Source organism: Antedon bifida, chromosome 3 (assembly GCF_963402885.1).
Source record: "Antedon bifida chromosome 3, ecAntBifi1.1, whole genome shotgun sequence".
Classification (NCBI taxonomy): domain Eukaryota; kingdom Metazoa; phylum Echinodermata; class Crinoidea; order Comatulida; family Antedonidae; genus Antedon; species Antedon bifida.
In genome coordinates this window covers 30,081,825-30,104,707 of record NC_136228.1, presented here as the reverse complement: position 1 = coordinate 30,104,707, position 22,883 = coordinate 30,081,825, and the positions used below count along the sequence as shown (strand labels likewise).

At 30.0% G+C, this 22,883-nt stretch overlaps 1 protein-coding gene across 3 annotated transcripts in view; it reads left to right on the top strand.

The window, feature by feature from the left end:
• Positions 1-1,192: 1,192 nt before the first annotated feature.
• Positions 1,193-22,883, top strand: part of LOC144836962 (high-affinity choline transporter 1-like) — a 40,299-nt gene continuing 18,608 nt past the window's right edge. The window contains exons 1-3 of one of the 3 annotated variants that reach the window (XM_078691916.1): positions 1,193-1,257; positions 18,157-18,211; positions 22,437-22,647. In XM_078691916.1, the coding sequence (XP_078548042.1) occupies positions 22,482-22,647 (166 nt within the window). In that variant the 5' untranslated portion in view covers positions 1,193-1,257; positions 18,157-18,211; positions 22,437-22,481. Of the gene's footprint in view, positions 1,258-1,552; positions 1,570-18,156; positions 18,212-22,436; positions 22,648-22,883 lie in introns of those variants that run through there. The other 2 variants (XM_078691914.1, XM_078691915.1) reach the window with 2 other exon arrangements.

The window sequence follows — 22,883 nt, the reverse complement described above, 5'->3', positions numbered from 1 at the left end:
ACTGGGGATTTCATGTTATTGCTCAATTGTTATCGTGGTACTAGTTCCTTAATTTATATATATTTACTCGCAAAGACTTGTACAGTGCAGTACAGTTTCGTTCCTCCCACTGATGCCAGTCGCATCCAAGAGGCAGTCTTCTCTAGCATCCAAATATATGCTGGGTCCGACTGTTGAAGGGCTTCCCTTAGAGCATCTTGTGTATATGTTTGTGACTGTCCCAGAACAAAGAAGGATGAATGAATACACTTATGGTTATCCTTGGCAATTTGCCAAAATATATTTTAAAACAATCATAATTCGGATAATTAATGTATGGCTCCCATTCATATGGCAACAATAGAACTATAAGCTCCATGATAGAACCATGTTTATTGTAATGTTTATTTTATGTTAATTACTGTATTATTATTATAATATAATAATGTGTAAATTTAATAGTCCTCCGTATGTTTGAACAGTTCAACTTTTTATCAGTGTCCTGGAAAATCCATATGTTTTTAGAAAAGACTGGGTTTGATTCTATCATTTATTACGGAGACCTGAGTAGGATTTGAGATGTTGTTTTTCTCATATCTTACTTTGTGACAATCTATGCCTAGGCTATAGGATATCCTGTAGGGAAAGTCTATTATAACCCATCTTTAATCTTTCCGTTAAGTACTTTTGATACAATGGTTCCTATATAATTTAGGCCCAGCTGTCACACGTAAGCCATGAAGTAACATATGCCCAATTCTATATAGCGAATGACTTAATTGTATAAACAATAAAACACAGCTTTGCAAAAGAATGGATTAGGCCTATTTAATATCTGAATTGGCCTATTTATTTTCATTCGGTTGGAATATGTGATAACTGTTTCGTTTCATTTTAATTTGCAAAGAAAACAATAGACCACCTATCATAGGCCTATACTTTTAAAAAAAGGTAGGCCTAAATATATTTTTATTTGATTCACCAAGATAACCTTTTAAACCAGAATAAGAGAGAACAATGATAACATTATCAAAGTGACTTTCAAAACGTTACATTGTTATCATTGTGTGTTATATTACAAGATAAATCTGAACGAATTTACAGTATTGTTTCTCACGGCAATTACTAATATAAAAACTTTAATAATGTGTTTGAACTTTGAGGGCGCTAGTCTAATTTAAAAATAAAACATCCACGTGTTTTTGTTTTGGTCAATCCATGCTTCACACAACACAACACAACAAAGGCCATTGTTTGTTTGGCGGGGTATTAAAAAAGGTAAGATTTAGTTAGAAATAATTCTATTCTAGAATACACATTTAGAAAGGTTTCAGATATTTTTTAAATACATTAGAATAAAGGGACTACTGCTGCATTAGTTTAGAGAGTTTAGGGTTTCTTATTGAAGAATTTAACCTGTTTTTTATTTATATTATAATAAAAATCGCCCAGCCTGTTACATCGTACAGTACGTGGTTGGCCAGCTAGAGGCTAATAATGCCAGACACAGAAACAGTCCGAGTACGTGGCGGACCATTGGTTAGTTCAAGAAAGTTGGCAAGTTCAGGCCAAACTAGATAGGCCTGGGAGGTAAAATTAAGCTCAGAAATCATTTATTATTTACATGTTACTATACACCTGTACTTCTGTCATATTCTCCTCTCACTGACTGATTCGTTTGACTAAATAAATGGTATGTTTTTATGGACCTGAAGGTTGTAAGTTTTATTATCTGTTTTTATTTTTAAACATGTTTTTTTAGTTTTCTTTTTTTCACCCCCTTTTCTTTAAACTCGCCATCGTCTTGAGTTGAGGTAAGGTATGGCTTGGTTTACTTTACTCATCACTAGCGATTTTTTCGGTCGTGACCAATTACAATGTGGTACTCCTAGATGCTTGTTCTCTGACATGGATTTTAAAAATCAAATCATAATTTATTGACAACTTGAATTTGCTGTACTAAAAAAAAAGACAATTTTTTTTTTTTGGAAAGCTGCTGGATACACTTTTGATCATATCGTTTTTAACTGCACATAGCATCATATTGAATTCTAGTCAAGGGTTCAGCAGCTTTACACATCAACGTAAACCCATAAATTACTAATGAAAGGTGTTTTTTAAAGTTTTCTTTTATCTTTATTATTTGGTGGTTAGGTAGAAATACAGGTATTGCACTTTTAAAACGATCATAATCTGGCCCAATAAAATTTATATACGAGTAAAGAATGGACCCAAGGCTGAATTTTTGTTGTATAGAAAATATGCATCAATTTTACATAGATTTACAAAGCTGTATGCTTTTTATAACAAAATATAAACATTGGAATATAATGGTTAGCTATTGCATTAAAATGATTATAGCTTCCATTACAGAAGCCATAAATGTTGGAAATCGAATTTTAAATGAAGTATTATGATGAGATTTCTCTATTTAAATTGCAAACGACATACTTTGGAATTGTGATTGACATATTGGTTCGTCCGTGATTAGAAAATAAAAGTCGGAAGTAATTCACTTAAACGTGTGCACATACACATAATATTGCCATTTTTTTGGGGGTTTTTTTCCGTATTTATTCCACAACTTTAACTGTAGTCATCAGAAATGTTTTCATACCAGGTGTTCTTTCATTCATTCATTGATTCATAATGGTATATTTATTAAAATCATCTTCACAGAAAAACTGAATTGTGGCAATTTTTTACATTATTAAAAGGTACTTAAAATATTTAAAATGTTTAAAAAAGATCAAAAATTGAGAAACACACAATACATCATAAAAAAACAATAAAATAAACGAGCACAACATCCAAACTAGTAAAAATCTAAATGACTGGCCAAGTGAATTGAAAAAATTACCACTCCCTCGGACCATCCTACCCCAATTTTGTTTTTTAATAAGGAAAAAAGGAGATTTGTTTTCTGGGTTGAGACTGCCATACAGTACCCTGTGTTCTGCCCCACAACCCCTTTCATCCTAGGCCAACTGTACTCGGAGCTGTATTTATGTCCAATTTCAATTACTGCATATTGTCCTGCATTAAGGTGAAATGTTTATAACGAACACAATTCAATTACCTAGCTCTGTTATTTGCCACTAACTCAAACTAATTTAATTACTGAATCCAATTAAGCCAGACTTGCAGAATATATTCTACACATTATCAAAAGAAATCTGAAAAGAAAAGCTTGAAAAACAGCCTTTTAATGATATTAAACCTACACAATAATTGGGAGAATAATTACAGAGAATTTGTTAATTTCCTCGCGTGTTTCACCAAGAAAACAAAATTAGGAATTAATAAAAAATAAATATACAGATTTTTATTTTTCAATAAATTGTTTGACGACAACACTATGTAGAGCACCACCGCCCCTCCCCCTTGTCCCCTCTTCCCCCCCCCCCCCCACCCTTCACAAAAACCCCTGTGCATTCACTTTTGTACAGGTACATGAGAATGAAGTAACATAACATTTACTTTAAAGCATGTGTGCTAATCGATTCATTACCATGTAAGACCATTATAGTATGCTTTTGCATTTTAATTTCATCTCATTTTTTAGAATTTTTCCTTGGTGTTTCACCAAAAATTTATTCCTGGTTTAACACCAAAAACTAAAAATATTTAAAAAATATGTATTAGTATGAAATTATAACTACAGTATGATCACTATTGGTTTGGGTCAACATGTTTTGCGATGCAATGACCAGAAAAAAAGAAATATTTACATTCCATGACCGTTGTTATCTGTTAAATTACCGTCCCTCGTGTACCATCCCAAAACGAAAGCTCACAAAATTTGTACCATTGATATTTATCTCATTAAAATATCTCTGTATCTCAACATTTGATGCCAAGTCAATGGCCTTGCAATTGCATTGCTTTTTCCTGTGTAAAAACACAAACCTAAATTAGTTACACACAACTGTGTACGTGATTCAATTACACAGTATTCGGCATATGCAATTTAGTGCTCTAATACAACTCCCTGCTCTAATTATCTGCATTGATAAATGTCTTAATTTATACTGAACACTTAACGACTTTATATATTTGTATAATTCTCTCAGACTCTCACTTTATCATACAATTCTGTCTGCGTAAACATCGTGTCACCACAGGAGACATGGTGTATGTTTGTACCTTTTTACCACATTGAAGTTATCACATCTAAACACTTAGGATCCCTACTATTTGCAAGCTAAAGGTTTAATATTCCAGTGCCATTTAAAGTGGGAAATGTAATAAAATACTTTTGTAGGCTAGAGTCTTAACAATTTAAGTGTTTATTCTGTTTGCAAAATAGAGTTAATATCAGCTTGGAAACAATTTAGTATTAACTTAAATTTTTAATTTGTTAATTTTCACAACTGTTGTGTGATAGGTATAGTCGTGATATAAATTTATCTGGTAATGGAACAAACTCCACCTGGCTAATATAAATGTGCAATTATATTTTATTATTATATAAATATATATTACACATAATTGTCACCTATAAAATTACTCTTGCTTTTAAAAACAGCAAAAACATAAAATGGCAACTTTTATATGTTCTGTAATTGTATATACCAAGCCAAATGCGATCAATGTTCTAAAATATTAATTATAATATAAATGAATTCATGATTAAAAAAATTATTTTAGTTTGATTTTCAAATCAAAGAGCATTGAGTTGAAATCATCTTTAAGAAGAGGTTCTTGCCTTTTGGTGAAAAGAATTCTGTCTGGATTTGAACCAACAACTCCAGAATTAGACACAAGCACCAAGCTACAGTGTCACTGTGTATTGAATTTTTGCAATAAAGACATACTTTTTGGTTCAAAACATCCAATTTATTCCTATTTCTTTAAAAATGTTGTAAAGAATGATGAATAAGAATAAAATTTAAGTGTTTAACATAAAGTAATCTAGATTTTAATTAGAAGTTGAAATCGTCTTTAAGAAGAGGTTGTAGGTTCTTGCCTTTTGGTGAAAAGAACAATCTGGATTTGAACTTACAACTTTACAATTAGACACAAATACTGTAATAAAAAGAGTATGTCTTCTTTGCAGTGTCATTGCTGTACATACTGTATGTATTGAATTTTTGCAAAGAAGACTGCAATTTATTCCTATTACTTTCTATAAAAGCGTTGTAAAGAAAAAGAATAAAGAATGAAATTCAAGTGTTTAACATAAAGTAATCTAGATTTTAATTAGAAGGTCTATTAATCTACAGCAATGTCAGTCTCTGTTATTTATCAGTGGGAGGTGCCTGTTCATTGTCGTTGTAAAGTTGTTACACTCATTTGGTCATTCCATTAGGGAGAACCAATAATTGATCGCGTTCAGTCGGCATTGATACCTGATTGCTCTATCCGTAGTCTTGAAGGCAAAATCAATTTTGTTTGCCAAATTCAATCTTGTGACGTAAATGCTGACAACCTCAACGTCGGTTACAAAGTTCCCGATTCGCCTTGTTAAGTGTTCTGCTTTCTCAAAAGATTCTGTGTCTTGTGGTTTTTTTTTCTCAGTTCAGTTCAAAATATTTCTTGTCAGCAAGAAAATATATATTGGACCTTTTGTGATGTATGGGGTTGATCAGGTGTAACAATTTTGGATTAGTTTTTTATTGTGACTTTTACTGATTGACTCAACCACTGCTACAGTAGGTATGTTTGTGTTTTTTTTTTACTACACTCTTACAGTTTTTTTTATCAAATAAATTCAAATAGATTCAGTATTTTTATAACCAAAAACATTAAATACTCTGTTGAAAAAGAACTAATTGCAAAGAAAAACAAATTATAAAATGTGACGAATTTAAAATTACAATTGAACAAATTGACTAATAATAAACAAAAAACTGGTCCAAAATGTAACAATAGTAAATATGACAACATTTATAATAGTAAGTACACATTGATAACATTTTTGCAAACAGAAATCTAAAAACTAGATAGCCCTGAAACTTGTTGTTGTCATGCAATTGTGTAATCCTTTTTTTTGGGTGAACTCCAATACTAACCTTGAGAATAATATATTTGATATAAATTCTTTCTTTAGAAAACCTAATTTTTGGTATAGTTTGTTACTTTATAATTCTCCCTTTTTATTCATTTTTATTTTATTGGTATTCAAAATGTTTCTTTCCGTTTGATGTACAATATCTACTGTAAGTATGTTTTCAGATTGTTTAATCTATTAATTTTTGGTAGTGTTAATCTTTTTAAACAAACAAAAAATTGTTAGTACAGACAGTAACACATATTGTACTAAATAACAGGGTTCATAAACTGGTCGATATAAAGTAAGAAAATGCTTTATCTTTTCATATTAAGTATCATACCAGTCCAGATGAGCTAATACAAGTTCATCTAGGCACTCATAAAAATGTGACGTGCCCATATATAGACATAATGATGTCATAACACTACCATATTTGAACATATATCACCACCATATTTGGGCACATCACACTTTTTTTTGTCAAACTAGTTTGATAGTGTAGACAGAGCTTTGCACCATCTTGATAGTTTGTTTAACAATATATTGTATAATACCAACTCAATAATTAATATTGCTAAAGCTTTTATCAAATTATGTATAAAAATAATTTCTTATACATATATTGTTTTCATCTGAATATCATTTAGATTGTTATTGAATGTTTTCTGACATTAAATTAAATCATAGAGATATTATAGTTCACTATAATATATCTATGATTAAATGGATCTTGTGCTTATCACATTATTCCTGTAAGCATACACGCATCACTGTACTCGATGCCCGCTGTAGTATCATAAACATGGCCTGTGAATCGTGCAATTGCGTTAAACTACTAGTTCACTTGCAATGAAGCCGTTTAATGTCAACATTACTGAAGTATAATCTGAACACTAAATGCTATACTATCTCTATTTCCATAACAGTATTAACATTAAATAATTACATTCTTAATAATGTTCTATCTTGTAAAATCATATTTTATAATGAGAAACATAGGATTTATATATTTATTCCCCCGTTTTAATGTATTTTTACTGAATATTTGTTTTCTTTCTTCTTGTATATTGAGTAGATGTGTAGATGTAGATTGCATTTTATGTGTATTTTTCTTGTTTATATCTGACAATGATTTTGACCAAATAAAATGAATGAATGGATGGATGGTGCTACTTACGGAGTTATTTAGAATGTAAATATAAAGCGATTTTTTATAATTGCTATATTGTAATTTATTTCAAAAGCAAGTGTAAAGGAAGGAAAAGTAAAATGACGGTTAAAATTAAATTTCTTCTAGTGATAAAGTGTAATATCATATTTGATTTGTTGCATTCAAACTACTATTAATAGATTATTTCACCAAAGAAATAAGCAAAAGAATTTATCATAAAGTATAATAAAAATGTTACTATATTGTATGATTTATTATTATATTAATGTCCAGCTTCCTGTAATAATATTGGTTTGTTCGGTTCAAACTCGCAATCATTATACAACTGTGAACGCCAGACGATGATATTTCGGTTGACACACCATCAGTCAGTGGTTTGTGCGGTTCAAACTCGCAATCATTATACTACTTTGTACGCTATAAATTGGTAGACCGGACGGGTAGGCGATATTTCGGATGAGATACATTGTCAGTCAGTGGTTTGTTGCGTTCAAACTCGTAATCATTATACAACTTTGTACGCCATAAATTGGTTGAGCGGATGGGTAGGCGATATTTCGGATGATACATTGTCAGTCAGTGGTTTGTTGCGTTTAAACTCGGCACTCACACATTGGTTGAGCATACATGGAAGATAACGGTACGGATGTGGACCGTAGTCAGTGGTTTGCTCCATGTTAAAACTCCTAATCAATCATTTATGATTTGTTCCATAGATTGGTTGACCGGAGAGAAAAAATTGCGGATGCATTCTTTCTCTTTGGTTCTCAAATTCTTTAGCAGCAGTAGAATATTTCACCTTAAACCATAGTTGGTAAAAAAAAATTGAAAAAAACCAACATTAGTGAGGTTTACCCAATCCTATACCTAGTTCAATGTTTTAATTTTTTTGGTGCAAAAAAAAGAAATTCGTATTTAGACGTATTTCATAAGTTTGAGTTTAATTCAAATTTGATTGAATACTTTTTTTTTTTTTTTTGTGTAGTGATTTATATTTTATACAATAGTTCTTTATATTATTATGGTCTTTTACCTTGACCATGGACCTAGTTTACACAGACAATTGTTCAATCTACATTGTACAAAAATAGGATATATAGGTTGATTACCTTGTATAGAGTTGTTGACTAGCTGCAATAATAGTTTCAATAAAGTATGCTTTTTAGTAGCAAATGGTAATCTTTGACTTTACAGATATTGTAATTGAATGCAATCAAGTTTTTTCAAGATAGAAGTAGAATTTATTATTGTTGTTAAAAATTTGTGCAGCTACTATTTGATTTTTTTTTTCTCCGATTAAGTGTAAGTATATTGTGGGAAAAAAGCCGTTGTTTTGCATTGCAAGGAAATATTACCATGGATAACAATTTTCAATAGAATTTTTTTTTTATCCAATACTTTAAAGCCCCCTTCCCTACGTTTTTTAGATCTAATTTAACATCACAAACTATATTTAATGTAAAAATAATACTATATGGTCCTATTGCGATAATTTTTTTCGTCTTTAAACGGTTAAAAAGGTGAAAAATAAGTCGATTCTAATAATTATAGCGGCCCGCTATAAATCCCAAAATGCATTGCGCGCGGATTGATATTTTTGTTTTTCACCTGTAATTCGCCCACTTTTCGATCGATCGTGAGGCAAAAACAAATGGAAGACTCCTAACTTTTCAGTGAAAATACCGGGTTTTCCCCAACTTGTATCAACGGAGTCTGGCAAAAATAGAAAGACAATTAATGCAGCAACTATACAACGTCAGGCTAGGTATATAGCTAGCGTACGATGTTCGTACGTTACCGATGTTTACCAGCTAGGCCTACAAAACTAAGCCTAGCTAGGCTAGGCCTAAGACCGTCCACGAGAGGTCGATCGCCGCGAGCTACTTAGGTAGTGCATTGTTTCTCACTTTTTATCATAATTTACCATAAAACGTACATTTAAGACAAGGAATGACATGGTTTAATGTTTTTAAAGTGATATATATGTATTATTTTCCAAAAAACGTCCAAAATTGCAGGGAAGGGGTCTTTAATATGCTATTTAACCATTTATTTGAAATATGCCCCATTTTAGCTTTTAACAAGTAATTAATTTACACACTCTAGTGTAACTTAACAGAATGCATGCAACATTTAAAGATGTATTGTCCTCCTGAAAAAATAATTCTTAAAAAAATTTTTGTTGAATATTCCATTTTAATGTAACATAATAGTTATCCACTTTGACCAAAAATTGGATCGAAAAAAAATGTATTTACCTAAAAAAAATGTAATTTAAAGCAAAAAATGGTCAAATTGGCTGCCAGCCAATGGATTTTTGGTTGAATTTAACCATTTATTTTGTCATTTTATAAGTGAAAACATTTTTTTTTTTCGTTTTTTTTCTATGGAAGTGATTAACTTTATCAAAACTACAAAATAACACATTCAAAGTCTGATTTAATTAATCTTCATTTTTCATGTTTTTGGAGGACAATACATCTTTAAACTATGGTGCAAATTGTACACGGACTCTCTGCATTAATAAATCTATAACACTGACTTTACTATGGTTCCACAACCACCTAGTGAGGTGTCAAATTTAGATACTTTAATAAAGAATAAATTATCACCATAAAGTAAAGATCAATTAAATTGTTGACCAACCTTAAAACTAGTAATTGTTTCCCTTTAATAAGAAATGTAACTTAAACCCAAGAGGAAAATGAATGAAGGTTATACCAGCGTTTGCTCACAACAATTAAATCAATAATCTATATAAGTATAGAGTATGAAATGACCGCCCATCTTAAGTTCTTGAGACCATATAGCCATTTATTGATTTGTATAGGCTGAGTGAAGAAAGAGATCAATAATTGGAAGTGGAGTACCCTACAATTGGTATGTCAGAAGTGTTTTTGTAGGAATACATACAAGCGTTTAGATAATGTGTGGTTATTAAACTAGGAAGGTTTCACTGTACTTGATAGTATAAAGGTAAGGATATTTGCTTGGGGCAAAAGTTGTATTGAATTTAATAATAATGGGAAGTGATTAATTTGTATGGTAATCTAGCAATTTTTTAAGATTAGGATTTGAATTGTTAATGTATTAATTATACACAGTAGAATATTTAGTATGTCCCCCCTTTCTTTTCGCTTGCGTTCAAGTTTGAATGTCAACATTGGATAAAGCATTATAGAAAGGCTGGAAGCCAATAGAGATATTAGTAGAATGTTTACTATGTCCCCCCTTTTTTTTCGCTTGTGTTCAAGTTTGAATGTCAACATTGGATAAAGCATTATAGAAAGGCTGGAAGCCAATAGAGATATTAGTAGAATGTTTACTATGTCCCCCCTTTCTTCTCACTAGCTTTCAAGTTTGAATGTCAACATTGGATAAAGCATTATAGAAAGGCTGGAAGCCAATAGTGATATTAGTAGAATGTTTACTATGTCCCCCCTTTCTTTTCGCTTGCGTTCAAGTTTGAATGTCAACATTGGATAAAGCATTATAGAAAGGCTGGAAGCCAATAGAGATATTAGTAGAATGTTTACTATGTCCCCCCTTTCTTCTCACTAGCTTTCAAGTTTGAATGTCAACATTGGATAAAGCATTATAGAAAGGCTGGAAGCCAATAGTGATATTAGTAGAATGTTTACTATGTTCCCCCTTTCTTTTTGCTTGCGTTAAAGTTTGAATGTCAACATTGGATAAAGCATTATAGAAAAGCTGGAAGCCAATAGAGATATTAGTAGAATGTTTACTATGTCCCCCCTTTCTTTTCGCTTGCGTTCAAGTTTGAATGTCAACATTGGATAAAGCATTATAGAAAAGCTGGAAGCCAATAGAGATATTAGTAGAATGTTTACTATGTCCCCCCTTTCTTTTCGCTTCCATTCAAGTTTGAATTTCAACATTGGATAAAGCATTATAGAAAGGCTGGAAGCCAATAGTGATATTAGTAGAATGTTTAGTATGTCCCCCCTTTCTTCTCGCTAGCTTTTAAGTTTGAATGTCAAAATTGGATAAAGCATTATAGAAAAGCTGGAAGCCAATAGAGATATTAGTAGAATGTTTACTATGTTCCCCCTTTCTTTTTGCTTGCGTTAAAGTTTGAATGTTAACATTGGATAAAGCATGTTATAGAAAGGCTGGAAGCCAATAGAGATATTAGTAGAATATTTACTATGTCCCCTTTTTTTTCGCTTGTGTTCAACTTTGAATGTCAACATTGGATAAAGCATTATAGAAGGCTGGAAGCCAATAGTGATATTAGTAGAATGTTTAATATGTCCCCCCTTTCTTCTCGCTTGTGTTCAAGTTTGAATGTCTACATTGGATAAAGCATTATAGAAAGGCTGGAAGCCAATAGTGATATTAGAATGTCAAAATTGGATAAAGCATTATAGAAAGGCTGGAAGCCAATAGAGATATTAGTAGAATGTTTACTATGTCCCCCCTTTCTTCTCGCTTGTGTTCAAGTTTGAATGTCAACATTGGATAAAGCATTATAGAAAAGCTGGAAGCCAATAGAGATATTAGAATGTCAACATTGGATAAAGCATTATAGAAAGGCTGGAAGCCAATAGAGATATTAGTAGAATGTTTACTATGTCCCCCCTTTCTTCTCGCTAGCTTTCAAGTTTGAATGTCAACATTGGATAAAGCATTATAGAAAGGTTGGAAGCCAATAGAGATATTAGTAGAATGTTTACTATGTCCTTTCTTTTCGCTTGCGTTCAAGTTTGAATGTCAAAATTGGATAAAGCATTATAGAAAGGCTGGAAGCCAATAGAGATTATATACTATTCTTTATTGATATTTCTATTATACTTGCAACAACAGAATACAATGTAAAGGGTATCTTATTGCAATACAATGTTACATAATATTTATTATATAATATACAGTCAATTGAAAATTTTACCGATTTATCCGATTTTACAAGAATATAAGTTTGAAGGAGTTTTTTAGTGGCCCTTAAGTTATTCAAAATTATTTTTTTAACTTTTGGAAATCTAAACTCTATTTAGAAAAGAGACGATTTACTATATTTTCCTTGTGAACATTGCAAAATGAGATTTAGTTTAAAAGCCAAAATCAATGGTGTTTATTAATCCAATTGTTATCTTTATAAGATACAGATAAACAATTAAGATGACTAAATTAAAAGTTCTTAATAGATTTTGTCTTTGTCTGCTAAATTTGTTATGATGCTAATAAAAAAAAATCAATAAATTCATTAAATTTCAAATGAATGGTATAATTCCTTACATGCCACAATTTCTTTTATTGATTTGTGCTTCCATTGGCCAAATTACTCGACATATCATTTAACAATAAGTTGTTATTATAGACATGCTTAATACAATGACGTGAATTATATACTTCAGTTGCATCTTGGAGTATATTCTTCGTTCAATAAAAAAAATTGGTTATGAGAACCTTTTGTTGTTTTATTTTTTATTTTAAATTAAATTTACGATATTGTTGTAACTTGTACTTTGTGTGGGATTTTGTTTGAAAATAGTGTTTTGTGTGGGATAAGTTATTAGTGCTATTGACGTCAAGTTGACGTTGATAAAGAGCACAACTTGAGAATAAACAATTGAGAAAAGAAATATTAAAAATGTTTTTATTTTAGGGGCATTCCACAGTATTTGGTCCGTGGGTTTAAAAATTTCATTTACTGATTTTGATGTAACTCTTGGCCATTTCTCAAAGTAGACATGTTGAAGTTTATTAAATAACATTTTTTTTATTTTTTTGATATTGATTTTTTAAGTTATTGAATATTAAATATGAAAAAGTCATATTTGGCGTTACGGACGGGACATTTTTAATCCTATTTATTTCATAAACTATGCATCTTATTACTGTTTTTTCAACAGATATAGTTACTTTATGTCTCAATAATACATAATCAAGTATTTAATTAAAATTTTGTTGTTTATTAATTTCATACATCCATTTCAAATTCATAAATGTCCCGTCCGCGACGTTTTAGGCGGTTTTTTTACATTTATTTTAAAAGTAATGATGCCAAAATCTTGATATTTCATTTTCTCCTCCTGAGGACTATATCTCATTATATTATAAACAAATTTTTGGAAAATTTTAGATTTTGATGAAAATATCATATTTCAAAAATATACTGTTACGGACGGGACATTTTTGTTACGGACGGGACGTATCATTTAAATCCTAATTATTTCACAAACCATGCATCTTTTGAACATTTTTTTGCCAGATATAGTTACTCTATGTCCCTATTGTACATATTCAAGCATTTTATAACACATATTTTGTTTATTAAATTTCATATATACATTTAAAAATTCATAATTGTCCCATCCGCGACATTTTAATAGTAGTTTTATGGTGTTTTTTACATTTCAGTTAAAAGTATTGATACCACAATTTAATATTTTGTTTTCTCCTTTTAAAACTATATGCAATACATTATAAACAAATATTTTGAAACTTTTGGTGAAAATATCATATTCAAAAATATATTGATGACATTTTTCGTAGGCACGGGACAGACATTTTTGTTAAGGACGGGACATATAATTTAAATCCTTTTTATTTCATAATAAAACCATGCATCTTGTTAATATTTTTGCCCATAAATATACTGCAGTTACTTTTTTTTCAAAGTAAGCTGCAATTATTCATAATAAATTATTTTATTAAAATTGTTTATTATTTTCATACTTGCATTTCAAAATGCATAATTGTTACTTCTGAGACATTTCGATTGGGGTTTTTTCCTCACTTGTGTTTATTGAAGTAATGGCTTTAAAATTGTTATTTAATTCCTAATTTTAAATCTTAATTTTCAACTCCTAAGGATATTAAATTGCAATAGATTTAAACAAGTTTTTTGAAACTTGTATTTTTTTTATTAAAAAAACATTACTATCAAAATTTATTGAATGTTACGGATGGGACATTTTTTTTATGAATGTGATGACAATATTGTAAGAATTAAAAAGTGTTTTTGTACTGTAGGCTGAGAAGTACTGTACAAAGGTGTTAACTTTTGTTTATTAATCACAAAACATTGTGGTCTGTATTTAAAATAACAATCCACAAAAGAACAATACCTAAATCCAAAACAACATGACCAGTATGAATGGGAGTATTTGGGTGCGGTCATCGCTTTGTAGATTTAATTCTTTGGTAAATTTGCAACCAAGAACCTTTTATAAATCAGATACTAAATAATTAAGATTGAATTTTAATAGAAGTAGGCCTACAGTTATTAAATCCAAGCAAGGACAGAAGAAAATTTCAGATGCAACTTGGATCCACTAACAAATTCAGACGTCAAACGCCAACGCCAATTTTTAAAGATTCGCCTTAAATATGTTAATATCTTGAAGTCTTGTTTAATATGGCAAGCATAACTTTTATATTAGTGTAAATAAATATTTTGATAACATTTTACAATATTGCTTCTCGTTATAACTCTTTGAATAATTAATTTTATAAATAATATTTCATATTTATGAATTTTAATATTTTCACTTGACATAAACTTTTAAACAGTGTTTCAAAGGTTGAATTATATTTTGATTTGTAAATAAAAGATTACATTGATGTAAAAAACTTATTTTTAAATTTTTTTAATAGCAAAATTATACAATTTTTTAACGTGGACAAAGTTGTCCTGTCCGCGACGTTAGAAATGTCCCGTCCGTAACGACATATAAATCATATTTATTAATAAATTTGCAGTTCAATTTTTATAATTAACATTCAGTTATCTAAAACAACTATCTGGCAACATAATAATACAAAACAAATTTTAAAATCTCTTTTAAATGAGGAGAAATATTACAATACGTAAACCTTCTCAAAAGTCATGTCCATTTGCCGTCCTGTCCGCGACGCACACAATTTTCATAATAAAATTTTTTTGTACAGTCTTTTTTCTTTTTTTGACTTTCATAATAAACATTGGCCATATATGTATACATTTATTCTACTTTGAATCTTGTATTCTTTTTTATTTCTAAGATATGTCTAGTTATATTCTCAAAAATGTCCCGTCCGTAACAAAAAAATACTGTGGAATGCCCCTTTAATATTGTGTATATTTTAATTGTAATTTACAAAAAGTAATGAGTACCTACTTAAAAACATATTTTAATATATACAGTTTGATATCTAAAATGATATATTCAATTTAAACAATACCTACTCAAAAACATATTTTGGTATGAACAATGGGATATACATATATTACATATTTTTAATAATATACCATATTCAAATGAGCCGCTCATTCACGAAAATATGGTAAAATAGTAAATATACACATCTTGGCAATGGGCCAATATGGTTTACACACATGTTCATTTGCATTTGCCAAAGTATTGTTTGAAAAATGATTCATTCTGAAAAATTATAATTTTCTCCCCTTCTTCCTGCGATTTTGAACAATCTGCAAATTCTTCATTACTTTCTATAAATTGAAGATTCTGATTGTAAAGATCACAATATTACAAAAGGATAACAAGTTAAGCTTAATAGGTGATTTAATTCACACAATTATGATTACTTTATATGAGGTATCAAAATCATGATTATGATTATGATTATAATTATCCACTATTGCTATGTAGGTAGGATGACATCATAACATGACCTAATAATTAACATGAACATTAGCCAACAAAAGTAAGAATATGCAGCTGTACTACTTTGTGTACAAATGACATTTTAGAAAGGTTTTTTTTTTTTTAGAAAAAAGCAATTTCTTCGTCTTAGATGAGACAGTAAATCACAGATTTAACTGATTTTTGTTGCCTGCTTCTGAATAAGCTCAAGTTTAGCATCAATGATAATAAATTCAAGATATAAGTCATACAGATTTGTTGTGTATCGTAGACCAATAGATGTATTACAAAAAAGATAGATGGTTTAATTTCTATGGAGTCATTAGTTCAGATCTTCTTTCGGTCTTCTGTTTCATCTATGGCAAATATCTGGTTTACTCCTAAAGCTTGATTCCCACTAGGACGCAAAGCAAGGACGTAAGTACAACGCAAATGTGTTGACAAATCACAAGCAAAAATGTTGGTAATCCATCACTTTTGATTGGTTAAATTTTTTTCGTTGTTGCATTACGTCCTAATGGAAACCTTGCGTTGACCAAGCGAAAATTCGGATAATCCATTGCTTTTGATTGGTTAAATTGCTTACGTCGTTGCGTTACCTCCAAGTTTAACCCTCGCATCCTCTATAAAAACTTCAATAACTCTCCAGATTGTTAGTCCTGGATTGATGCCCTTGGGGGGTCTAGTTACTGTACAGCTAAAATTAACTCAATAACCAACTGTTTTAGTACAAAATACCAGTAATAAGATGTGACAAATCTGTGAAACCATATCAACCGATACATGTTCCGTTGTCCAGTGTGTTAATTTTTAATTATCCCACATTTTATACTAATTTTATAGTATTTTATACTGGTTGTAGGGTTGCATAGTTTTCTCCTACTTTATCATCAGAAAAGTGCACCCTATAGGGGCTGGCTGATAGTGTATGTATACCCATTCAGGATCTCTCTTTTTTTCTCTCTCATATTTCTTTTCTTCTCTCTCATATTTCTTTTCTTTCACTAAAGCTCTGTCTACACTATCAAACTTTATGTGACAAAAAAAATGTATGGTCATGATGATGTCATATCACTACCATATTTGAGCATATCACTACCATATTTGAGCATATCACTACCATATTTGGGCACATCACAACTAGTTTGATAATGTAGACAGAGCCTTAAAGTGTCCACTATGTTTATAGTTGTGTCATTAATTCATGTATGATATCAGTTCACATTACAATGTAATTTATGTAGTAGTATACGTTCGAAGAAAACATGAATTCAAGCATTTAATTCCCTTTATGAGCAACAGAACTACTTTACAATTAAATAATTTGGATATCACATGATTAGCATTGATTTGTGATAAGTCCTGATTTTGTTTCATTAAACATGAATAGAAATGAAGCAAAACAAAGTTAATAATAAGCCATTATTGTTTTCTTCTACAGTGCTACAATAAATGACTATAGCGCTTTGACTGCAGTAAGCGCTTTGCAGTAATTCATTCACTAGCTACAGTAGCACATATTTTACTAGGTCTTTATTTGACTGTAGTTAAAATATATGTTGTCATTCTCAGGAGAGTGTCCCCTAATAGGGGTGTCCCCTTAATAGGAGTGTCCCCTTAATAGGGGTTGACTGTAGTGTTAAAATATATGTTGTCACTTGTTCATTCTCAGGAAAGTGTCCCCTTAATAGGGGTTGGCTGTAGTGTTAAAGTAATATTATCACTTTTTTGTTTCTCAGGAAAATATCCTCTTAATAGGGTGTCCCCTGTATAAGAGTATTCCAAGGGAGGTGTTCAATTATATTCTTAAAATTACATTCTTAAATTATTTTTTATGAATACTGTACTCAGTTGGTAATTTGTAAGATTTAAATGTAGGAGGTATTCCATTGTCGAATCTAATTACCATAAACCGATTTGTGTTGTTTCGATACAAAGAGAATTGTAGCGTCTGTTTTGACTTTTTGTAAATCAATGCTCGTAAAAACGGGTAAATTAGCGGAGATCCTATGTCAACGATCAAAGACATAAACGTCAATGCACGTTCTTGACGTCATTATACAAAAGTCGTTCAGCCTTCTGAATGGTTTTTTTTTAAAATTGCTGTAAAAAAAAAGTTGAAATTTGAATACAGATTTAAGGAAATTACTATATTGATGTTCTTGATATAGAATGCATTCTGTATTGAATTGAGTAGCAGAAGGTGAAATAATTTAATTTCTTCCTTTCGTGTTTTGAACATTATCTTAGATACTGTGTTTGAATATGTGGAATCAATCTGGAAACTTTATTACTATTATTACAGCCTATACTTCAACAGTTTTTTCTATATGTTAATGCTGCGTTTTGCTTCAAATGTCTAACAAATGTTTATTAATTAAACATTTTATTTGTTCTTACAGATTTTTGGTTGTAATATTTCTTTGTGGTGAATGAAGAAGACCAGGTTGTTTTAAGGTATGTGTTTATAATTGTATTTTATTTGTCAGAAGTAAAAGAGTTGTATTTTAATATCAATATTGTTGGTTTCTTTTTTGGCAACCCAAAAAAACCCAACTGCATTTCATGGATGACGTTATAGATTGGTAAACCGAAGGAGATGAAAGTAGATTGATAATAAAACCCATTATGCTTCATAATATTTTAAAAATCATTGGTTGCCAAAACAGAAATTCTATTCCTATTTTGTCAACTTTAGCAAATTAATATATATAATCTTGTTGTTTTAAACGTAAATCCGGAACCCTTGCAAATGTCATTTCTTAACGACCAAAGGAATCAAAATGGATTTCGCCAAGATTTGCTTTTAAACACGACTTTCTCACAATGTCACACGCATAATGCCGCATAAATCTTGCGCAAATAGCCTTAAAGGTATAGAAGAGATTAATATACGTGCAGTGTAGGATACCCAAGATTTGTCAGGCATATAAGGAGGCCCAGAGGAATGCATTTATTAATCTTACGAGAAGCTGTGTAAACCAGTGTGTATACAGCTTAGTTATAATTACCTTTTGTTTAAAATTTTCTTTTGTTTATCATCCATTATTTCTGAAGGTTGTGCTGTTTTATCCAACAGTAACAAGACTTTTAAAAATGAATTTAAATTATTTTAAAAAAAATTCAGTGAAACAATTTTGAATCATGATGTACAAACACTGCAGTGTAATAGTTGATAATCAATCATTACCTAGTAACAAATGGTATTTTTCTTTATTCCTTAATAGGGTATGGAAATGTTCTTATTTTTCAGTAGCCTAAGGGTTTTTTAGGTATACTGGCAAATCTACTTTTGTGCAAACGAATAAAAATAAAAATAAAATTTAATTTTAACTCCTTTAAATCAAAGCTTAAGACCATTATCATCAGCTCGGACTTTGACTTTACTACATGATTTCTTTCATTACATTGTTGTGTCAATGCGCCGTGAGCATCTAATTTGTGATGGAAACTGGCGCAATATAACATTTCCTTATTATTATTATTAATTCTTTAAAAAGTAGGACTGTAATGAGTTTGAAAAAATAATTATATTACAATTTTGAATACATCAAAATTTATCATCTAGAACCATGATCAAATTTAATTCTTTAAGCAGGAATCCATAAAGGAAGAGGATTGTATGATTTTGAAAATATAATTATAATACGATCTTGAATAATCCACTATCATCTAGAACCATGCAAATGAATCAAAATAAAAATCAAAGCAGGAATCCATAAATAATTATAGTACGATTTTGAATACATTTGTTTGTTTGTTTTTATATATTTAGGAAAATTTGCCAAGGATAACCATAAGCAAATTCATTCACTATCCTTCTTCTTAAAGGTGGCAATCCCGTTCACAAGACAAACATATACACAAGATGCTCTACATAAACAAGGTCTTCTTAAAACTTTAAGAGTGGAGTTGTAATTTGTCATTAGAAAATAAAAAACACCAAGCCACAACTCTACTCCTAATTTCTGATAAAAAGTACTATTTTCTTACTAAGAATTTTGTAGGCACTTAGATTGGGTGAAAGCAACTTTTTTAGGAAAGGTATACTGTAGTTCCTCTGTCAAACCAAGTTGTATCAAACAAAAGAGCAATTCCCTTTAATTCAATTATCTACTAATTGATATACATTTTGTCTGTAGTTATAATTCATACACATCAATTTAAACAATTTCCTAATTTAAGTGGTTATCTTTCACTGCTTTATTTACTGATTCAATTTAAAAGCTTTAATCTGTCTAGAAAAATAATATTTATAGTATGCAAAATGTATGAAGAATACTGTATATAAATAGGTTAATTTTAACTCTTGATTCTTGAGGTTTGTCTACGCTAGATTCAGATTCGATTTATTAAGTCATTCATACATAGTTTAATGATAATTGTTTTCTTGGCAGAAAAACACAAGCAAAACAATACACACATAATATTTACATTCGTGATCAACTTAGAACTAACAACAACTACTGATCAAGCAATATAAAATACAACAGACCTAATGACATATCTTTGAAACTCATTGTTGTGTAGTCTAATAGCGGTAGGTAAGAATGAAAATTTATGTCTATTTGTTTTAACTGGAATTGTTGTTAATCTTCCAATAATAGTTCTAATAACTAATTTGAATTTTCTTGCAATACAGCAGGGGAGACTGATAATATTGTACATGATAGGGAAGAAAGTTCAAGTTGTGGATTATAATTGATCTCTATAAATATTGTATGAATGTTACTTCTATGCTGTTACTATTTTCATGTATTTTTTTTTTCGGTATCCAATTAGTTAACTTGTTATATAACATTTAAGAATAAGATTTCTACACAAAAGCCGGATGTATAGCAGCGGATGTGTACGGGAAAATAATATCCATGACGACTTCAAATGCAAATTAATCATGACAAATTTGTCGCAGCATTTAAAACGTCAGTCTTATTTACGTTGTGCAGTGTTTTTCTTGACAGATTGTCTTGCAGATTGTCGTTGAAGTACTTTAATGAACGTGTGACGTTAACACATGGTTATTAATTCTCGTTGAGTTCGTTGATTTTCAAGAACACGCACTTCAGGCCGTACTCGAGTAGTATACGTTCATGATAGCTAAACAGTCTACAGACACAAGAGTGCGTTGTACTTGAGTCATCTAATTATTTTTTTAAATGCGATTTTTTTTTTAAAGAAAGCATAGTACAATTCATTAGTTTTTCATTAGTTACTCTAGATAGGGCTCTTCAAAAAGAAACTGAGAGTTTACAATTCTGCTCGAATTTAGTGTTACCAGAATTAATTAATTTGTTGAAATATTATAAATTTATTAATTAAAGTTATTTACATGTCTTCTTTAGGTGCTTGAATTCACACCATATGAAATCTGTAATACAGTACTATAAATAAAAAGTAAATGTTTAGTTTTATTATTATAATTTAATGTATGGAAATTGTTTGAAAATGTCTTTTATTTCTCCTCAGCCAAATGATGAATGTTTAATGTGATGTATCGTATGTAACAGCCCATTAAATTAGCTTGTAACTAGTGCTATGCTGAAACTGTTACTAGTTAACAAAATATATTACACACATACCGTTTTATGTAAAAATAAGTGTATTTATCTCATCATGCATATCATGCACGTATGCTCCTCTTTTTTCAGGGACATTTTGTTTGATTTAATTTATTTCTTTTTCAGTGACCCACATCATAGCCCACAACATAAACAACTAAAATAACAGAATATTTAAATATAGATTACTATTAGTTTGTGATGTTAATGAATAGATGAGTTATGTGTCTGTAATAATCTTATATTATCAAAACATATATATATTGTTTTATTTAATTTATTTCTTTTTCAGTAACCCACATCATAGCCCACAACATAAACAACTAAAATAACAGAATATTTAAATTTAAACATGGATTACAATTAGTTTGTGATGTTAATGAATAGATGAGTTATGTGTCTGTAATAATCTTATATTATCAAAACATATATATATTGTTTTATTTAATTTATTTCTTTTTCAGTAACCCACATCATAGCCCACAACATAAACAACTAAAATAACAGAATATTTAAATTTAAACATGGATTACTATTAGTTTGTGATGTTAATGAATAGATGAGTTATGTGTCTGTAATAATCTTATATTATCAAAATATATATATATTGTTTGATTTAATTTATTTCTTTTTCAGTGACCCACATCATAGCCCACAACATAAACAACTATAAAATAAAAGAATATTTAAATTTAAACATAGAGTACTGTGAGTACTGTGCCTGATATAATAATCTTATATTAAAGATGTATTGTCCCCCAAAAACATGACAAATAAAGATTAATAAAATCAGATTTTGAATAGGCAATTTCACAGTTTTAATAAAGTTATTCACTTCTGTAGAAAAAAAATCATCAAAAATAATTATTTCACTTTTAAAAAGACAAAAGAAATGGTTAATTTTAACCAAAAACCATTGTCTTCCAGACAATTTAGGTATATTTTGCTTTAAATTACATTTTTTTGGGGGAAAATGTTTTTTTTTGTCATCATGTTTTTGGTCAAAGTGAATCACTATTATGTAATATTAAAATGGCATATTTAAAAAAAAAAATTTATAAATTATTTTTTTAGGTGGACAATATATCTTTAAATCAAAACAATTTCTATTTTTTATTTTGCAGATTTACTGTTTTTTTTCCTAGCTTTTTTCCTAAACAAGTTTCAAAATGTCGGTTAATTGGGGTGGTTTGGTGGCCGTCATAATCTTCTACATTATCATCCTGGCCATTGGTCTGTTTGCCGCCAGAAAAACCAGAGGCAAGACCGACTCGGAGGATCTGATGTTAGCAGGCCGTAATATCGGTTTGGTTGTTGGCATTTTTACAATGACCGGTGAGCAATGAAACCTTTTAAGAGCATTAGTTTATAGATATTTTTAGTACTTCATTCATGTAACTTAGATACTGTAGAAAAGCTTTCGGCTACGTGGGGGGCTTAAGAGATAAAACTGCAGTAGAAGCATAAACTAGTTTGCTTTGTTGACGTTACTTACTTGATGTTTTAATGTTGATTACGAGGGTTTGACCCCTGAATGACCTGACAGCGGTTCATATACGATAAACCACTAA